The sequence below is a fragment of the Bacillus rossius genome, chromosome 15 (genome assembly GCF_032445375.1).
Source record: "Bacillus rossius redtenbacheri isolate Brsri chromosome 15, Brsri_v3, whole genome shotgun sequence".
Lineage (NCBI taxonomy): Eukaryota > Metazoa > Arthropoda > Insecta > Phasmatodea > Bacillidae > Bacillus > Bacillus rossius.
Genome location: NC_086342.1, coordinates 39,409,228 through 39,430,321, shown reverse-complemented (window position 1 = coordinate 39,430,321; position 21,094 = coordinate 39,409,228). Strand labels below are relative to the sequence as shown.

At 41.5% G+C, this 21,094-nt stretch overlaps 1 protein-coding gene across 3 annotated transcripts in view; it reads left to right on the top strand.

The window, feature by feature from the left end:
- LOC134539385 (neogenin) overlaps positions 1 to 21,094 on the top strand; it is a 118,170-nt gene that overhangs the window by 55,520 nt on the left and 41,556 nt on the right. For all 3 annotated transcript variants that reach the window (XM_063381376.1, XM_063381374.1, XM_063381375.1), the window contains exons 10-16: positions 344 to 553; positions 4,060 to 4,354; positions 5,227 to 5,385; positions 7,405 to 7,610; positions 7,868 to 8,023; positions 9,031 to 9,193; positions 18,976 to 19,170. In XM_063381376.1, coding sequence (XP_063237446.1) covers positions 344 to 553; positions 4,060 to 4,354; positions 5,227 to 5,385; positions 7,405 to 7,610; positions 7,868 to 8,023; positions 9,031 to 9,193; positions 18,976 to 19,170 — 1,384 coding nt within the window. The remainder of the gene's footprint in view (positions 1 to 343; positions 554 to 4,059; positions 4,355 to 5,226; positions 5,386 to 7,404; positions 7,611 to 7,867; positions 8,024 to 9,030; positions 9,194 to 18,975; positions 19,171 to 21,094) is intronic.

Sequence of the window (21,094 nt, the reverse complement as noted above, 5' to 3'; positions counted from 1 at the left end):
TCGAACAATAAATCCCGCGCATATAGCCCTTAGGCTGTGGACTGCATACGTGGCACAATAATGACCAGTTCCGCTAATTAGGTGATATATAACAAACAAATAAACCCCGAAAGATATTCTAGTATCTAAATCTAATCGTAAATGGACATCCTGATAATGTATGTTAGTTTTTTTTAATATTAATTTAATTCCTGATGTGGCAGAAGAATAAGAATGTAGTATTGCTGGTCGGAGGGGACGTTGGAACGCAGGGGTCGGGCTGAGCTCAGGTACTACTTCTGTTCCCGACGTGGCAGAAGAAGAGGGCACGTCGGGACGCAGGGGTGCGTGTGCGTGTGTGCAGGGGGACTCGGCGGAGGAGCACCACGTGGAGACGACGGCGCTGCGCTACAAGCTGGACAGGCTGCGCAAGTACACCGAGTACAGCCTGTGGGTGGTGGCGACCAACCAGAACGGGCCGGGGGCCGGCTCCGAGCAGGTGCTGGTGCGCACCCTGTCCGACCGCCCCTCCGAGCCCCCGCAGAACGTCTCCGTCGAGGCGGTCAGCTCCACGGTGAGATTCTCACTCCGTACCCCCGTCATAAAGAGCTGGGATGAAACACGGACAGTCCCTAGATGGGTCGGTTCTCGGTTCTCGGTTCCTACGGTTCTCAGCATTTTAACCGGCACCGAGAACCGCAGCTAAAATGTCGGTGCCGGTACCGGTCCCGGCAGTACAGTGAAAGCCTTTACGAAAATAGTCCTTCACAACTTAACTGTAGCATGAAATGGCTCAACTCACGTCCAATTCACATATGAATTATTTTTTTGGACTTCTGTGGAATAATATTCATCTCTAACTATGAAATAAATTACACGTGAAAATATTTAATGTTCTCGTCACATCTGTAAACAAAGTACGTTTTACAATCAAAACATAACATTTGAAGGTGCCATAGGTCTGGATACAGGCTTTTTAGTGCTTTTTTTGTTGCCAAAAAATAAACAGTTTATTACTTAAAACACCTCATAAATAATGTGTGAATAATATTTATTTTATTGTTTAAGTCAGAACCGAGAACAAAGAACTGATTTTTAAGAACCGGTACCGAACTGAGAACCGGGAAAAAACAGGAATTGACCCATCACTAGTAGGAACAATGTGAAAAGCGTCATATAATATAAATCCGCATGCAAGAATATTAGTTCCTAAGAAGAAGAAGGAGGGAGGGTCAACTGAAGACTGGATTTGTCATGAGGGGTAAGCGGGATGCGGAGTGGCGAGGGGGTAGGAACACGACACTAACGCCGACGAAGGCCAAAGACAGCCGAAGGCTCACCGAGGCGAACACGAGTTCGGCGCAAATGCTGTTTACTAATAAACTAAAAGTGCTGTTGAAAAATGAGTCACCAAAATCTATTTTAATAAAAAAATTTTGGTCAAAATAGTCAAATTTTGACTGTATGACATATTGTATTTTTATAACAAAGTAATTTGTATTCTCAGACAGAAGAACTTCCTAACAGTAAAAATAAATTGGCATGCAATTTTTCAAAGAAATGTATCAAAATTTGTAATTTGTGTGATATCCAAGTTGAAACAAGGAAAAATTTTTTTTTTTTTTTTCCATTGTGTTCATAAATTTTGTAAAAACTTAATGAAAAATAAATTACAGTGTTTTAGTTGCGTTAATTAATTTTTTTTTTGTGAATTGTTAAAATTTGAACATTAAATTTTTGGTTCTTGGGAAAGATGTGCATTTTGAAGCATCTTAAAATGAGCACTTTTTTTGGTGAAATTTTCTTACACGATTCATTTTTGTGTATAGTCTCATCATAACAATTAATTTCAGATTTTCATTGGAAACAATTCTACTAATCGAACACGAACACATCAAAATTGTTTACGTTACAGAATATAAAAAATTACAAAATTTTCTTTGCAATGTTTGGAAATTCAGTGCTGTCAACTGCCTTCCAAAATATTTATAATGTGGTAAAACAAGCATCCCCGAACATGAACAATGACACCATATTTACAGGAATTTTGTGCATTGCTTTAAAAATTATTTTAATAAGTTATTTATTTGTATAAAAACTGCATTTACAACAAATTTCATGCATAAATAATTTAAGATTAAAGTGGAAAGATATAAAACTGAACCTAATTTTCTCATTAATGTCACCAAAGTTTAGTTTTATGGCCGTATGGTTTACCGTTGCACATGGCACAAAAAGAATTCAGGTTGTTTATTATGGTTTATGGCAAATGAAATTGTGGTGACCACACACAGTTACGTATAATAAAATTCACAATTTTCATTTTCAACTTTTATTGTTCTGTCTAAACATCTCTGATGCAGCACTGTTGCAGTGTAGATTGTGAGAAATGCTTTTGCATAAAGACAGAAATTAATGCATTAATACTAAAGTGAAAATCCCGGGTAGGTAAGAATAGGTTCTACTGATTTATATTCAAGGGGGGGGGGGGGGGGGGGGGGGAGAGAAAAAAACCTAAACTAAACTAAATTGACAAGACAGAGTCCATATATACAGAAGTACCAAAAAAATTTAATTTGAATTAAACAAGACAGTACATTTATATTATAATATATAATTAATAATAAAATATTTAATAAAACATTATTTAATAAATATATAAATTATAATAAGATCTCAATGTATTAGATAATAATTACATAAAAATGGTCTTATCTGTAATGGTCCAATCTGTTAAGTTTAACATGTTAAAAGGTTTACATTGCACTTTACATATGTTTTTGTTTACTATCACTGCTGTACCGTAGATGTAGATTGTTCAAATACGATTGTGTGCAGAAACAAAATGTGTGTCAACACTAGCGTTACACGTTAGTGCTGGCTAACGCTGTGTGTTCTGTGTTCAATATATCGAAGGTACATGATGTTCGTAGTTATGTATCTGTTGGCACCCTTGTCTTGGAAAAAGAAAAGCAAATCCTTCTGTTCCTTGCCATTCTGGCGTGTTTTCAGATGTACGTACGTAGTAGTACAATATTTTAGTTGCCAACTATTCTGTGATGGAAAAATAAAATGTGTTTTCTATTGCTGATAAATTGTTCAATTAATTTTATTCGTAGGTAAGAATCCCAAAATTACATATTTTCAAATGGTGATGGAATTGGAAATAGGCATTCGCAGTCTAAAAGTCTTTGTTAGGAATCGTGAGACAGTCTTACAGAACTGTGGCGGTGTCTCTTTAAAGACAAATAAAACAGAAGCTGGAAGCAAGACGATGTTGAAAAATTGTGTGCTTGGTTAAGAAAATTCAAGCATCGAGTGCACCTGCACATTGTGTGCACTTGCACAATCATTTTAATTTTAGTATTAATGCATTGATTTCTGTCTTTATGCAAAAGCAATTCTCTCTCACAATCTACATTTCAACAGTGCTGCATTTAATAGTAAACCATCAGAGATGTTCATACCGAAAAATAAAAGTTGAAAATGAACATTGTGAAGTTTACTATATGTGGTTTACTATGTGTGGTCAGAGCAGCTTCTTTTGCCACAATAAACAACCTGAATTTCTTTTGTGCCATGTGCCATGCGATGCACGGTAAACCATACGGCCATAAACCTTAACCTTGGTGACATGAATGAGAAAATTAAGTTCAGTTTGATATCCTGCCCCTTTAAACATAAATGATTTATGCAAGGAATAAGTTGTAAATTGTAGTTTTCATACAAATCAGTGGTTTAAACATTAATTTTGTTTACAAATCTTAATGATTACATTGGTGAAAAGTTCAAACAATGACATGTGCTAAATTGATATTTCCTGCTTACGTTTTTTTCTCTTATGCCCTCTTAAAACAATTATATCAGGCTTCTACTTAAGTGATAATCTTGATAACAGGCATTTTGTTTACACTGATTTTTCTTGTTTGTTGATTTAAAAAAAAAAATTTGTTTAGGAAAATTGATTTCACTGCAATGTATTAAATGAATGTAAATCACTGTTTTATGAGTGGACAAGTATGTATTTTTCTAAAAGTTTCTCTGTGTGCAGTCCCTCGATGTGCGTGATGTGTGTGGCAGAGCGCGGTGGTGCGCTGGGAGCCGCCGGCGCCGGGCGCGCAAAACGGCGTCGTGACGGGCTACAAGCTGCGCTGGCGTCGCCGGGACCGGCGCGGGCGCGGGCAGACGCTGGGCGCGGACGCCGGCCAGCGCTCGCTGGTGCTGACGGGGCTGGAGCGCGGGGCCCAGTACCAGCTGCGCCTCTGGGCGCTCACGGCCAACGGCACGGGCCCGCCCACCGACTGGCACCCCTGGGAGACCCTGGAGCGCGACCTGGACGAGTCCCGCGTGCCCGGCATGCCCGTCGGCCTGCGCAGTGAGTTGCACGTCACCTCTGTCATCTCATTGCAATACTGAACGCTTGGCATCTGTCACGAAACAAATTGAACTACAGATGCAAAATTTTACAAGCACACTCATCAAACAATACTTATATTCCCGTGCTCTCTCTAATCTCAGAACTCTACAACTGTCATTGATTTCAACTATTCACTGGCTCTGGGTATAGTTACGAGTTTACAAAATAATAATTATATCTGTGAAATGCAGCTATTTAAACTACATAGTTTGGCTCGAACTGTGTTCTGTACTCACCTCGTTTGTTCTCAGTAAGCAGCGAGTCTCCCACCCGCTTACCAATCATCTTGAAGCAGTGAGTCTCAGCTTTCCTGCTGTAGCAAACTCTCACTCGTTCAGAAATTCCTCAGCGAGTAGCATAACGAACCTTTACTCGCTCGTGCAGAGCTTCGCCTCGCTCGTTCCTTGTGGCCACCGGTCTCATCGCAGTGCTTCTGGCCACTCGTCTGCCTGCTGCTCATCTGACCCTGTGGCCGGCAGCTGTCGGGGGTTTGTCCGCCCGTCAGCTGCGAGTCTGGTCCTCGTCGCAGCGTCCCAGTTCTCCTGCCGATATCAGTGCGACATTTACGCTAGGCAGACACAATCTACAGCATGCTTTGGTTTAAGCACAGTACGTACAAGGATAGATATTAAATATCACTGGTGTGCACCCCACAATTCTCTGTAATTTCATTTGTGTCGCAATCACGTGCTAATTAGTTTGAGTATAGTTGAAAATGGGCTGTAGATTGTAAAGAGTGTTATCAGCTAAGATGACGAGTACACTGGTTGGCTGCCACAGTTGTGCCCTGAAGGTCGCGTGTGACCGGGAGTGCTGCGCGTGTGCTGCAGCCCGGGCGACGGCGGACTCCATCACTGTGATGTGGAGCCCCCCGCTGGACCAGGGCGTGGCGGTGCGCGGCTACACGCTCGGCTGGGGGAAGGGCATCCCCGACGTGTACACGCAGCTGCTGGACGAGCGCCAGCGCTACTACACCATCGCCAGCCTGGGTCCGTCCCGCCACTCCTTACCCCGACCTTTTTATCAATTTATCTGAACCATTGTATTTTGCAAAGGAAAAATTTAAAATTAGGAATTTGTGGCAATGCATTTTTCTTATTCTATTTCATTGAAAGCATTATTTGATGATATTTTAAATTTATATTTCTGAGGAGTAACTTCAAAGACAACATTTTGGTTTAAAATAATTTTTTTGTCATATAGTTTATATATATCATGTAAAGTGAAATATTCTGGCACTGTTTAACTATAGCATGTAATTTAAAGGACTACCATGTTATTAGTAGTGACGGAGTGACGGACTGTTACAAATCGTATCTCTTGTGAAAAAACTAATTTGTGTTCATATATATATATATATATATATATATATATATATATATATATATATATATATATATATATATATATATATATATATGTGTGTGTGTGTGTGTGTGTGTGTGTGTGTGTGTGTGTGTGTGTGTATATGTGTGTGTGTGTATATATATATATATATATTAGGCATGTGCAAGAAAGACTTTTTTGAATTCGAGACGAGATCGAGAAAGCAATTTAAAAATTCTCGAGAATCGAGTCGAGATCGAGAAATCTGTACTTTAGTTAACAGGATAATATGATCCAAAAAAGTAAAACTCAATAATCTGACAAACATACATAATTATTCAATAATTTTATCAAGTATCCACAATTGCAATTGCAATTACAACTTTACCTTTACACTTAAGTTTATTTGCCTACTGTCGTATGTAAACATACGTTATTGACTCCATAGTCTATACAGTTTCCTTGAGCCATGGACGGTACTTGATCATGAAAGTCTGAACATTCGCCACTATCGATATGTCACTATCGATACGGACCGCAATTTAAACATCATGTTGCTTGTTATATACTGCTGGCCGTGTGTATAACCTAAGGCCATAAAACAAAATGCAATCGTGGAAGAATTCTGCAGTCATGTTTATATTTTTATTTTTTACCGTACCGTTTTACGTTGATACTTGATATTGATACCGAAAATGATTTATTTTTAACTTTAATGTTGGTTTTATTAACGGAAAATAATCATTTTCTTCTGTAATTTAATGTGATAACCACGGCACAATTCATTGTTTACGTTTACCGTTTCATGTAGTGACTTGTGAACGGAAGTTGTTCGTTTTTAACTTTTTAATAATTTATCGTGTATACTAGCGTAACAAGTATATTTTATTTTATTCGATCTACGTTACGTTGAAGATATGTTAATTATTTCAACACGCAACACAAAATGCTGCCTCAGTATATTATATTACCTAACCTATTTCTTGTTTACAAAATTCTCGAAAATTCCGAGCCAAAAAAATTATCTCGAGACGAGATCGAGAAAATTTCTGTCTCGACTCGTTCTCGATGATGCCGAGACTCGCACATCACTAATATATATATATATATATATATATATATATAAATGTATACAATTGTAATAATACCATCAAGACACTATTTGATGGTTTTAGGAAAATTGAAAACTAGTATATTTAAAAAAAAATATTGAAACTTATTATTATTGACAGTATACAAAATAAGAATATTAATGTTAAGAAGTAGGTTAGTATCTCTCTGGCAACAGAGGGCCCCATTTACTCTGTACTGCAAACTGACAGTGAGACAGACTATAGTTAACATTGAGCTTCTCAGTGGTGGGGAGGAGAGAATGGAGCGTTGACAGAATGAACGGGTGGATAGACTTGAGTAGCACCCATCCGCTTTTCCCAACTAACCACTACAGAAGAGAAAGTTGGTTGTTTTATATTTAGATCAATTTAACCCACCAGAGCTAATAAAGCCACTCACCCCGACCCCCGCCAAGACAACTGCACTAAGACTAACAAGACACACTGTAGGCGTGAGATGATATAGATTGTCGAAGTGCACCGTAGTGCGACAGTAGTTCCAACGGCTGGAGCGCGGACGACGGGTGAGGACGGTAGGGTAGGCACGAAGGCAGGGTGTGTGCTGTGCAGAGCCCAACTCGGAGTACGTGATCAGCCTGCGGGCCAACAACGAGATGGGGGACGGGCGGCCGGTGTACGGGCAGGTGCGCACCCGGGAGGAGCAGGCCCCGGAGCCGCTGGTGCCCCTCATCCCGCCGGTGGGCCTGCGCGCCGTCGTGCTGTCCTCCACCAGCGTCGTGCTGTACTGGGCCGACACCACGCTGCCCAAGAGCCAGGTCAGCCCAACGTTGTCAGCTCTTGGGATGTTTCTGTGAAGTTGATTCAAGATGAAGTGAGAATGGAACAGAAACGGAATGAATGGGTGTGTACATGCAATTACCCAGAGAAATCCCATCAGCTGTTTCCCACTTCCGCACAGATTTTGTTTTAATTTGAAAATAGCTTTATTCTGAATTACTTTTTTTTTATGGTGTTCTCTGCTCTTTTTGGACTGTGTGAAGCAGTTGTTGACCTGTGTCTTTGTCATGTCCAGTTTGTGACTGATTCCCGCTACTACGTGGTGCGCTACACCTCCTCCCACCACTCGGCCAATCCCCGCTACAGGTACACCAACGCCACCGACCTGAACTGCATGATCGACGACCTGCGGCCCAACACGCAGTACGAGTTCACCGTCAGGCTGATCAAGGTAACAGCCCCGGTTGCACGCTAGCAAGCACCATTCCCACTAATGCAAACTGTAATGTCAACCTTTTGAAATACAGTTCCTTACCCTATTTTGTCTTTGAAAATGACAGGTGTTATATTTCATACATCAGCAACAGTAGTGCTACGGCTTAGTTCAGCACTTTTAAAATTTACAAATTTTTAATTGATTGAATGCAAAACTTTATTTTCGTTTGTGTGTTTTATGGCTGTGTTTGCGCACAGTACAGTGGCACCAACAAACTTAAGCTTTGTGTAACTTTTTGGAATTTGTTCTGCAGTGTGCAAATTTTGAAATTTTTTCTCCCTTGCAGTGACGTTTAAGGAAAATTAAAGGACCGGTACCTCGCAGGGTTTGCTTGGCTATAAAGGTGTGCATCTCTGTTGTGGTCAGTGGATAATTGGACACAAATTTTGGTGTGTTGGCTGTCACCAGACATTTTTAGTGTTGGTTCATCTCACATACTGCCATGGATTTATGCTTTCTTAATTCCCAGGAGTAACCAGATATCGTATAATTATGGTCATTTCTGTGTTATCTGCAATAAAACTACAATCTGCTCAAAGTGTGCTGAGCCACAGTATCCTGATGCAACAACGTATTGTGTAATAATGTTCGCTGGCTTTCAAGGCCATTGTCTGAAGCAGCTTGGCTTCTGGGTTGTAGCCGCATCCTTGGCGAATAATTCACCGACGTTTCGGTCGACACTGCAGTCGCCATCATCAGGGAGCAATTACCAACCGTAGGTAGTAGGTAACTGCTCCCTGATGATGGCGACTGCAATTTTCGACCGAAACGTCGGTGAATTATCCGCCAAGGACGCGGCTACAACCCAGAAGCCAAGGTGTTGTGTGTTGAAAAGAATAGCGAGTTCGGGCCATTATCGTCAAAACGGACAAGGAATTCAGGAAATCACAGCCACTGAGATGATGTCCTGTCGAGAGACGTGTGAGAGTTCAGAGTACAAGCAGCTGGCGTGCGGTGTGCAGGGCCGGCGGGAGAGCCCTTGGAGCATGGTGGTCCTGAACATGACCCAGGAGGCCGCCCCGTCCTCGCAGCCTCGTGACCTCACCGTGGTCCCGGTCGAGGGCATGCCCACCACGGTCAACCTCAACTGGCAGCCCCCGAGGCAGCCCAACGGGGCCATCACAGGTGCCCCTTGCCGCCCCCAAACTGTGCACTCTGGCATTTATTTTTATCTCTTAATTTTGAATACGAGCACAGTTATTATTTTTATTTTATATTATATTTTGTCACAAGAAATAAGTAATTTTTTTATACTTTTATGACATTTTGTGGATTTTTCATTTATGCAATAAATGTAAATTAAAAAAAAATATGGGTGTGTGGCCGCCACACCTGTTAGAAGTGAAACTATAAAGATAGAGGAAGTATGTGCTAGTGAGCAAGTATGAAAGCAGGTATACTAGTGAGCAAGTATTTGAGAGTGCACGTATGAAAGTGTGCACATATGCAAGGGAGCAATTGCAGTAAAACCCTCTTAAGAGGATTTTACCACTGGACCTTAATATATATAACATTTTACCCTTTTAACAGAATTTCCTTGTTAGTATGTCTTAATTTTAGGGATGGTCGGGTACCCGAAATTTCGGGCAGTGTTTCGGGTATCAAGTATACCCGAAATTCTGGGCGGGTATTTCAGTGCCCGAAAATATCGGGCACCTTGGAAAACGGCAATACCGCACGGCGCAAGTAAACAAAGCTTCTTTTTTTTGGAACGCGCGGCAGCTGCAGGAACATGCCACGCCGCCGCCGTCCCGGCACCAGCCGGTGAAGTGAGTGTGTGTGAGAGATAAGATAAAGAAGGTGCCCGGTCAGCAAGTGTGTTTGTGGGAGGGGGAGACAGATATGAGAGCGAGCCCTGCAGCAAGCGGAAGTGGTCAAGGTCAACATTTACCGTTACTCTCGCTGGCTAACTAACGATGCAGCTGGTCCTGCATCGCCCGTCTCTCTCTCACACACACACACACATACACACACGCGCGCGCGTACGCACGGCGGATGCTCACTGCTCAATAGTCACAAAGTAGTGTTCAAGGCCGGTGGAGCTGCTTGCTGTGTGCGAGAAGGATTATAAGCTAACTTTAATTACACACATTGTAGTTGCGTGGCATTTGCAGAAAGTGGTTGTTCACAAAACTGAATTGAAACTAATAGTTTAGCTGCATGACGCCCAGCAACGCGGAGAAACGGTAAAAGACTGACGAAACTATTTACAGATGGCACTGCTGAACAAGATGGCCGCCACAGTGGCGCACTCACGATCGATGGCGCCAAATTCAAATATCCAAACCACCACACGTTCTAGCACTATGCCCAAACATACCGCCCACCAAAAATAACATTTTTTATGTTTCACTACACTGGTTCTTAGTTGACTGGCAACCGACACAATTTTATCACTGGCCGCTTCACCACTCGATGCTGCTGTTTGATAGTAGCTACTCTTGACACACCATCCTGACCAGGATGTAGGGTTGCGACGCGGCCGAGTTGCCACTGCAGGGGTGGAAGGTGGTCTTCTTTGATGAGGACAAGGTCACCAACCTGCAGGTCACCTTCGCTTTTGGTCCACTTGCCACGTGGTTGTAGTGTGTGCAAATATTCCTTGTGCCACCGCTGCCAGAAGTGCTGTGATGCACTTTGTATCAGCTGCCATCTGTCTAATCTGTTGGTCTGAATTTCCGTGAGGTCTGCAGCTGGAGGAGATGTCAGAGAAGTGCCAACAAGGAAATGTGCTGGCGTAAGGACCTCCACGTCATTTGGATCTGATGAAATGGCACAGAGTGGACGTGAATTGAGGACAGCTTCAATTTGAGTGAACAAAGTCGACAGCTCTTCAAACGTGAGTATCTGCTGGCCAACGACTCTCTTGAGATGGTACTTCGCAGACTTGATGCTTGCCTCCCACAGGCCTCCAAAATGTGGCGCAGATGGAGGATTGAGGTTCCACTGAATCCCACGAGTAGCCAGAGTGTCTGCCACACAATGCCAGTTAGAGGTGTTCCTCAGGTACCTTTGAAGGTCATTGAAGTAGCGACGTGCCCCTATGAAGTTGGTTCCACAATCTGAAAAAACAGCCTTACAGAGTCCACGCCTAGCCACGAATCTGAAAAAGGCATTTAAGTAGGCAGTGGTACTCAATGATGAAACAACTTCCAAGTGTACTGCCTTAGTTGCTAAGCATATGAATAAGCACAGGTAGGCCTTGGATGAACGACTGTTTCGACCATTCGAAAGCCTGACTTGGAAAGGGCCCCCATAGTCAACACCCACATTCAGAAATGGTCTTGTTTGTTGCACTCGACTTGGTGGAAGATTTCCCATGGATGGCTGCACATTGGTGGCTCTGAATCTGTAACATTTTACACAAGCGTGTATCCTAGTCTTGACAGCTCCTCTACCTGCCACTATCCAGTACTCACACCGAATTGCAGCATGTGTGGCACTGGGGCCAGCATGAAGGTGTAAGACATGATAGTAGTCAATAATCATTTCTGTCACAAAACTCCTTTTGGGAAGCAGGACTTGATGTTTCATTTCATAGGCTACATGTGAATTCTGCAGGCGTCCACCTACACGGATGATCCCATCAGCGTCAATGAATGGCTGTAGTCTTTTAATTCCAGAAGAACATTCGCGAGCTGCAGCCAAACAATCAAACTCTAATTTGAAATTCTCTTGCTGAAGCTGCTTCAAACACACCTTCTTGGCAGCGTCAATTTCTGCTACAGTGAGAGGACCTGTGTGTCGCAACTCCCTTGAAACCTTTAAATTTAATGCAAATCTCAACACGTACGCAAGTACTCTTTGCAGTCGTGACCAGGACGAAAACCTACAAAGGATGTTAAGAATGTTCGGTATACACTGACCAACCAATGAGACTAGCGTGATTGCCTTCAACTCCTCTTTACCTTCCTCTGAACTGGTATATCCTTGACTGGGCCATAAATCCACCTCTGCTGTCAACCAACTTGGCCCAGTCCACCAAAGTGGGTGTGTTAGAAGCTCCTTGGGTGAGAGTCCTCTTGATGCACAGTCTGCAGCATTTTCAGCAGAGGAAACATGTCTCCAGTGAACCGGAACCTTGCTCTCCTGAATACGAGAAACTCTGTTCGCCACAAATGTTTTCAGCCGATGTGGCGGAATCTTAATCCAAGCAAGCACTACGGTCGAGTCACACCATGCATAAATGCAACTTATATGGATTCGCTCGGACAGTGTTGTGATCAGTGATTCAATCAATTTGATAAGCAAGAGTGCAGCCTGCAATTCAAGTCGCGGAAGTGTGACGGTCTTCAGTGGTGCAACACGTGACTTGGCGAGAAGCAAATGTGATTTTGTTTCACCGTGGCTAGAAGTCCGCAAATACACAACAGCTGCGTAACCTTCATTGGATGCATCACTAAAACCATGGAGCTGGTATTCTGACTGTGGTGCAGAAACAAGACGAGGTACGGACAGCTTGCTTAGGACATCCAACTGGCCAATGAAAACCTGCCAATCAGCAACTAAGTCTAGTGGTGGGGTGTCGTCCCAAGAAACTCCCAGTAACCAAAGCCTTTGGAGAAAGATTTTGGCTCGAATGATGACTGGAGTAATCCACCCTAGCGGATCATATAACCTAGCAATTTCTGAAAGGATGGTTCTCTTGGTGACTGTTGCACTGGCATGCTGAACATGATATGAGAAAACGTCTGCCTTCCAATCCCATTGAAGACCAAGTACCTTAATAACTTCATTGCTACCATGAAAACTAAGTGGACTCTCCCGGTGATCTTCTGGAACTGCATCCAAAACTGCCTTACTATTACTGGACCATTTTCTTAGTTCAAAACCACCTTGTTTCAGGAGATTTATTAATTCTTGCTGTAACGCGAGAGCTTCTGTGACTGATGCTGCACCAGTCACAATGTCATCTACAAACACGTCATCCATCACAACCCTTGCTGCCATCGGATACAGAGGACCCTCTTCCATTGCAAGTTGCTGTAAGGCTCTCATCGCCATAAATGGAGCAGCTGAGACTCCGTAAGTGACAGTGTCAAGTTGGAATTCACGTATTGGTTGGTCAGTGTTCTCCCTCCACAGAATTACCTGGTATGGTGCATCGTCTGGATGCACGAGAACCTGACGATACATTTTGCAGATGTCTGTAGTTAATACCACACGGTGAAGACGGAAGTGAGTGATTATGTCCACAATGTCATTTTGAAGCTTGGGTCCAGTCATCAAAACATCATTGAGTGACTTCCCTGAAGTGGAGCGAGTTGAGGCATCAAACACCATTCGTAACTTTGTTGTTGAGCTGGATTCCTTGCACACATAGTGATGAGGGATGTAGTAACGACGTTCCTGACCAGTTGCATTATCTAGACAATGCATGTGCCCCAGTTGCTCATATTCACGGAGGAACTTGCAATATTCGGTATAGGCTTCCGGTTGGTGATGTAGTCTGGATTCCAACTGACGTAACCTCTTAACTGCATGACTACGTGTATCTCCTAAATCTGGGTCTCTCTCCTTAAATGGTAGTCTCAGTACATATCTTCCTTCGAGGTTTCGTGAGTGAGTCTCAACAAAATGATTCTCACATTTTGTGTCTTCTAGGCTGGAATGCTGGACAGATGGTAACTCCTCGGTCTCCCAGAACTTGCGGATGGTATCTGTTAGGGCTGTATCCGATGACGCATACATTGAGACAACACCACTACTGGAAGTATCTGCAACCTGAGTCACCTTACCCATAATAACCCAACCAAATATACTGTGCAACGCTACAGGAACTCCCTTCGAAGGCTGGTACCGCCCACCATCAAACACGTCTGGATATACATCAGCACCAAGAAGGATATCAATTGCTCCTGGAGTATCAAAAGATGGGTCCGCTAGTTCCAGATGTCGATACATGTCTCTCACATGGTGGGGAAGGGGAATGGTGGGTAAATTGGCAGCTATGTTCTTCAACACTAAAGCATCAGTAACAACGTCAGTTCCTACGCCCTTACATGATGTTAGAAAACAAGTAACTGCACCACTGTTAGCAACAACAACAGAGTGAGCCAGACCCACAACAGGAACCTTAGCCCTTCGACACTTTAGCCCCAACCTATGAACACATTCTTCGGTAATAAATGAGCTCTGCGATCCTGAATCGAGTAGTACTCTAACATTTTGCAGCATTCCACTTGCATCCTGAACTCGTACCATAGCAGTACCTAGAACGACAGTGGTTGAAACTGCAGTTGAAGAAGTTAGCGATACCACTGTCGCAGCATCCTCCTTGTGACTTGCTTGTGGCATAGTAATCTCTTGGATGGATTCACCTGCAGGTAGTTTCACTTCTTGATTGGGAACCGCAGTGTGAAGGAGAGAATGGTGTCTCCTGCCGCAGTGATAACAGTTTCTTCTTGACCTACAATCCTTCACTCTGTGACCTTGTAAGCAGTTAAAACACAGCATCTTCCTACGTACAAACTCTATCCTGTCATCACTTGACTGACCCGTAAAAACAGGGCACTTGTGAAGTCCATGCATGTCTCCACAGGCACTACAGGGCTCTGCTTCTGCTGTCACTAGAAATGAGGATTTAAAATTTGGGTTTTTAGGCAGTGACCTCTTTGGAAAAGGGCGTGCGTCAGGCACTACAGCTGGAGTGTGATTTGACATCATCAGGGCCTTAGACTGCAGCTCCACGAACTCTAACAATTGATTAAATGTGGGCATTTGAACATTTTTGTGTGCTATTTCAAACTGATTTCTTGTATCTGGATCAAGCTTTGGTAACATTAGATTCAGCAACACAAAGCTCCATTCAGTAACAGGCAACTTCAGAACTTTCAAGGCACCCAGATTCTCCTTTAGAACATCTACCATATTTCTCAGTTTGTCAGGCGCAACAATTGACAGACGAGGAAGTTGCACAATCTTGTCCCAATGCATGTTTGCAATTGCCCGGACATTGTGATACCTATCTACCAAAGTTTGCCATGCCAGAATATAATTTTCCTTAGACAGTGGGAGTGTCTTTATTAGATTAAATGGCTCACCTGATAGTGATGTCAGAAGGTATTGGTGTTTCTCCACATCTGACAGGCCCTCATTATTATGCACCAAGGATGTGAAAAGGTCATAAAATGTGGGCCAGTCAGTCAAGAGACCCTTGAATTCTGGCAACTGCAGCTTCGGCAACTTAACGTTCGAAGATGTCTTGGCAATTTGATTGCGTTGTTTGTTCTGGCCTGTTTCGTTAACAGTGATCTTGTTAAATACTTCCTGTATCCTATAGTAGGCTTCATCAAATTCCTCAAGTTCCCTTTCGCTGGCTTCAGATTCCACTAACGACTCGGTCTCTGTAGCTTGAATAGCAAGTTGCATGTGATTTTCTTCAAAGTCTGTCTTCAATTGGTGTAAATCGGTACACGTGGCCTTGAAAAGTCCCGCGCGACTCGGGTTGCGCTCGACTTCGTCGGCGAGCGTCAGAAGTCTTGTAATGCGGCACTTAACGAGGCGCAAACGTGTTTTGGCTTGATTTGACATTTTAAGTAACGGTCTTGCAGACGTTCGGACGCACCGGCAATACACGAACCAATGCAAGATAGGTAACCTAGGCCTAACCTAAAACCACACGTGTTGCCTATAATCGCTTGCACGCAATCAAAATTACGTAAAGTACATTTATGAGCTCAAATAATACAGTGTTTGCGTATACACTGATATTTTCTTGATAGCACAACACTATAGTCCCGGATAAAGTCACGCACGCGATTCGTAACGGTACTGCACATGTCAATTTTTGAACAAAGAAGACCGATATCTGAATGGCTTTTACGTTGTTTATGCGATCCACCGAATAAACTGGCTCAAACATACAGATATCCGGCCCGGAGGACCAAAAAATGTTCACAAAACTGAATTGAAACTAATAGTTTAGCTGCATGACGCCCAGCAACGCGGAGAAACGGTAAAAGACTGACGAAACTATTTACAGATGGCACTGCTGAACAAGATGGCCGCCACAGTGGCGCACTCACGATCGATGGCGCCAAATTCAAATATCCAAACCACCACACGTTCTAGCACTATGCCCAAACAGTGGTTGTGAATTGTTTCTATTTAATTCATGTCATTATTTTACCAAAATGGATACCAGTGGAAGTGTAGGTCAAACAATCAGCAGTGACAATGAACCTTCAAGCAGCTACCCAAACACAATTTAGTTAATAAGCACTTTATTTCCAAGATTAATATGCACTCTATTTTTTAGGTTAATGTTTAACTTTCATATCAGTGCGGTATAGTAAATAAATAAAAACAGTTCAGGTTTGTCAATGCAAACTTAAGTACGACTATTTTATGTTCAAAATTTATTTCATTAACTGATTTTGATGCCCGACCGAGATTGCCCGAGCCCGAAAATTTTGGACAATTACCCGCCTGAGCCCGCCCGAAGTCAAATTTCTCTGCCCGACCATGCCTACTTAATTTCTAAGTCCATTGAGAAATTTTTAAAAAGTACTTACTGTATTTGAGTCATCAAGTATGTTAGTGTGCAAGGATGCAAGTGCGCTATAATGCAAACATTCAATCTGTTTTTTTTTTTCGTCAAGTAATATGGTAGCTGATAAAATACACAGTCAGATCACACAAACATGGGATGAAAAACCTACATTCAATTATCTCACACTTTCTTGTTGCACCAGGCAACGTCATTTCCTTGCAAAATCCTAACGGCTCTAAAGAAATTTTATTTAAAAAATTATACAGAGATAATTCCAGTCTTATTCTAGAACAGGCAAAGGGAATATCACAAAATTTTTCTGGTGAAGAAACTAGCATCTCTAAATGGCTTTCTAATGCAAGTGCCACACTGCCATAGACGGAGACACCTTTTAATACAGTAGAACCCCGATTTTGCGAACACGGATTTAACGAAAACAGCGATTTAACGTAAAGGTTTTCAGGAACCATTAAAAAAAAGACACCATTTTATTAAAATAATAATATAGATTTCCAAAAAATGAAAGTAAATAGTAATGGAATCTTATTAAAAATTACACTTTGTGGTGTCAGTAATAGAATGGAGGTACTATATATTAATATGTGCCTTTGCATCATCTGTCCAAATACGAAAAAATTAAAAAAGTTGTTCAGATTGCTTAAAAACTGCGGGCGCTGTAACTGAATTGCGTAGATGCGTGCCATTGCGCGCGCCTGGATAGATAGACTGTCCGCGACACATGACGTCATGAAGGGTTTCTTTGCCCGCATCCCCCTCCCCCTCTTCTATGCCTGGCTTGACTCACCACGTTATCTTCCAAACACGCCCGCATAGTAACAGTGCTAGCCAATAATCACAAGTTTCCAAATATTCCCTTTCCCATCCTCCAGGTTTTTTCAACTTGTAACCACGTCACACCAATACGCCATTATCATTATTCTCTAGAGGTGTAAAAGTAACGAAAAAAAGTGTCCCCGTATGTATTCGTTACTATAACAATTAGTACTCGTTACTATCGTATTACGTTACATTACTCGTTACTTCTGATACCGCATAACATGCTATGTTATGTTGCAGCAACGAATCGAGTCGTATTGCGTACGCGTACAGTATGACGTCGCGTAAATAATAATAAATAGAATATAAACAATTAACAATATTTTATAATTAACAGTTTATGTTAACCAAGAAACAATTAAATCTCATTAGAGCGGCTTTTTTATAGTATCTCTTTTAAGATAAGAACAAAAAAAAACGTGAAAATACGCGATAATAAAAACATAATTCTAATTTGTAAACAATACTTTCTTACGTTGTTTCTGTTCCAATCTCAAACTTTGTCTACACGTACACACACAATACCTTTAATAAACAGTAAAAAACTTTGACGACGAATTTCCAAATTATAATTTACTTAATAAACAAACATAGTTCTTTGTAATGCAAATTCATTGAATATGTGCGCGCATGCGTAAAACATACGAAAAATGCGAGTAACGAGATGCAGCCGTGTGTAACGTTTCGTTACTCGTTACTAAATGGCGCACCTGTTACTCGGTACCGAATACATATGGTTTGCTACAGCTTTATTATTCTCAGTAAGAGCTTTGTGCGCGGTGTTTAGTTTTTGGAATACGTTTTTTATAAGTGCTGCGCAGCTCAGCGAACAAAGAGAGTCAGCCGGCGGCTACGCCGCGCCGTAATAGCAGCTGACCGAGTACAATGACCTTTCTCCGCGTACGGCGCGCTATTGATGGAAATTTTCCATCAATTTGCGGCCAATTTTTTTATTTTTAATTTTTTACTATGACGCAGTGTGTATGTAGCTCGTATTTGTTATAAACGCTGCAGGTTGCGACTGTATTTTAATACACTTTAACGTATTTCTTACACTTTACATATTTTTAAACTTTTATTTTATGCCTCATTTTTCACGGTTTCTGAAAATCTGTATGTACGACCGAGGTGTACGTACGAACCGGGGGCCGTACGAGCGAGATTAAAAGACGTTGAAGATGTAAAGTTGTCGAAGTCTGAGATAGCACGGCAGCACAAGATATCAGCGTCGACCCTGTCTACGATATGGAAACGGTAGGGACGCGATTATGAGTGCGGGGGTCATTGAAAAACGGAAAATCGGATTTAACGAAACATCGATTTAGAGTAAACATTTTCGGTAACCATAGCACTTCGTTAAATCGGGGTTCTACTGTAATTTGTTATTCTTTTGCATTAAATTGGCGTGGATGTGTGATTTAACAATCAGGTGTCATCTTTAGAAAAGGACTATTAATTGATTAATTGATTTTGTGGAAAAAAAAAAAAACTAACTGATATACTGGTTGAAGGTAAACTGTGCTTGGTTGCCTCAGTGATACCAGTGTGTGACTGAAAGGACGGCTGCACGTTGCAGGCTACGTGGTGCTGTACACGGACGACCACACGAGGAACGACCGGGAGTGGGTGGTGAAGGGCATCGTGGGGGACAAGATGACGACGACCGTGACGGGCCTCAAGCCGGACACCACCTACTACTACAAGATCCAGGCGCGCAACGCCAAGGGCTACGGGCCCTTCTCCTCCACCGTCACCTTCACCACCGGACCGAGTGAGTTGCGCCGCTCCCGCTGAAGGCTGGTCCAGCGTCACGGATAACCTGAAAGTCTTACACCTACTTTGTGTGTATTTACGGTATTTACCCGTGCATGGGTGTCACATTTTATGCCAATTTTTAGATTTAAAAAAATGTTAGTGTTACCCTTATGCATTTTTTTTTCACATGGGATGAAAAAAAAGTTACGTTGTGCTGTGTTGGTTTTTAATGTATGTAACTTTACGCGTAAATGTAATTTGTTAATGCAAAATATCTGGGCAGTATTGTGAAGCTCTGTGAACAGCACATTTCTACGTCTGTCGCCCGCCCTGTCGACGCTGGCAAAGGTCATGTTTGCCGCGCTGCGATGGTGAGGAGGGGACAAGCCTGAGATGGAGAGACTTCTCTTGTGTCCATGGAACTGGACTGAAGTGTGATCCATGTGCAGGCGACCCTTACAGTAATAATGTTACATGTTAGATGCGACCCTTATGCAGGCGAATAGGGTAGCAGATCAGCGTTGAATATGTTCCGATCGGGACATTTGGTAAAATGGACAGTATCGACCGATTAATTATTTGGAAATTGGTACCAGCGAAATTATAATTTTTATTCGCATCTGGTCATCACTTTGGAATGTTTTGAAAGTGATACATATTTGAAAGTTCCAAGTTCATGCACTTGATACTTGTAGACGAACCTTAAATAAAGATTGGTTCCAGTTAAAAATTTTGAACGTTCTCATAACAGCTATTCCGTAGCGAAACTAACATAACTGTTCTTTGTTTTTTTACAAATTCTTTCACATTAACTATAGAAAAAAAAATTTCTTCCCAAGTTTTTTTATTTCATTAACTTTATTCTCTCTAGTCTGTAATACATTTTAATAGAAATATTTTATGCTTCTTGATTAAAGTTAGCAAATTTCTTTTTTATATAAAAGAGATTTCTATGAAAATCCATTGGTAATTGTGATAAAATATGTATTGAATATATCTTCCTAAACATAAAAAAAGTTGTGAATGTTTAGTTGAATGCAGTAAATGTTGATTGAATGCAGTAAATGTTGATAGTAGAATAAATTTATTGGCATTCCTTTTCATCTAAAGTTTACAGAATACCTATGCAAATGTGACAGACGACTATCTCCCAGATGATATATTTTCAGACTATGATGACACTCGGTTACTTTCTGCTGGGAGTAATGAGTGTGCATCTCAACTCGTAGTTTCCAGATTTATGTTCATTTATACCTATTTCTGAGGTGCAAGTGGAATTTTTTTGTGCTATAATGAATGGTCCTGCTTTGCATACACCAATGTTTTGGTTGTCTCCTTTACTGAACTTTTTAACAAATCCCATGTGAATTATCTATTTATCATGAATGACAGTGTGTGTGCAAGTGGTTGTAATGGAAAAGCTTCAGTCATGACCAAGTATTTGCATGTTTATTTTTTCGGTATTACTGTGAAACTTTGAAATAAATATATTTAGAGGCGCTTAACAAAGATCTAATGCAGGATTTCGCAGCCACTGTGTCGTGAAGCATCTGTAGGTGTGCCACAAGATTTTGTAAATAAAAAAAAATGTATATATTAAAATTAGAGCTTTTAAATTAACCCATTGGGAATTGATGTCTTTCATAGAATTACGTACAATGTACATCAGGGTGTCTACTTGTCATGAAGGACACGAAAGAGTAATGTAACTGAAGGATTGGTCACCAATGTTAGATAAAAGTCCTGAAATGGTTTTTTCCTGACTTGAATTTTTTTTTGACACCTCACTTTGACATATAGTTACATATTTGATATAAATATTTTTAAATCATCCTTTAAGTCAAGTGAAAAATTATATCTGAAAAGGTTTTACCTTTATATTACAGAAATTAGCATGTTTCTGCAATTAGTTGAATTATTTAGCCTTATGTTTAGTTTTG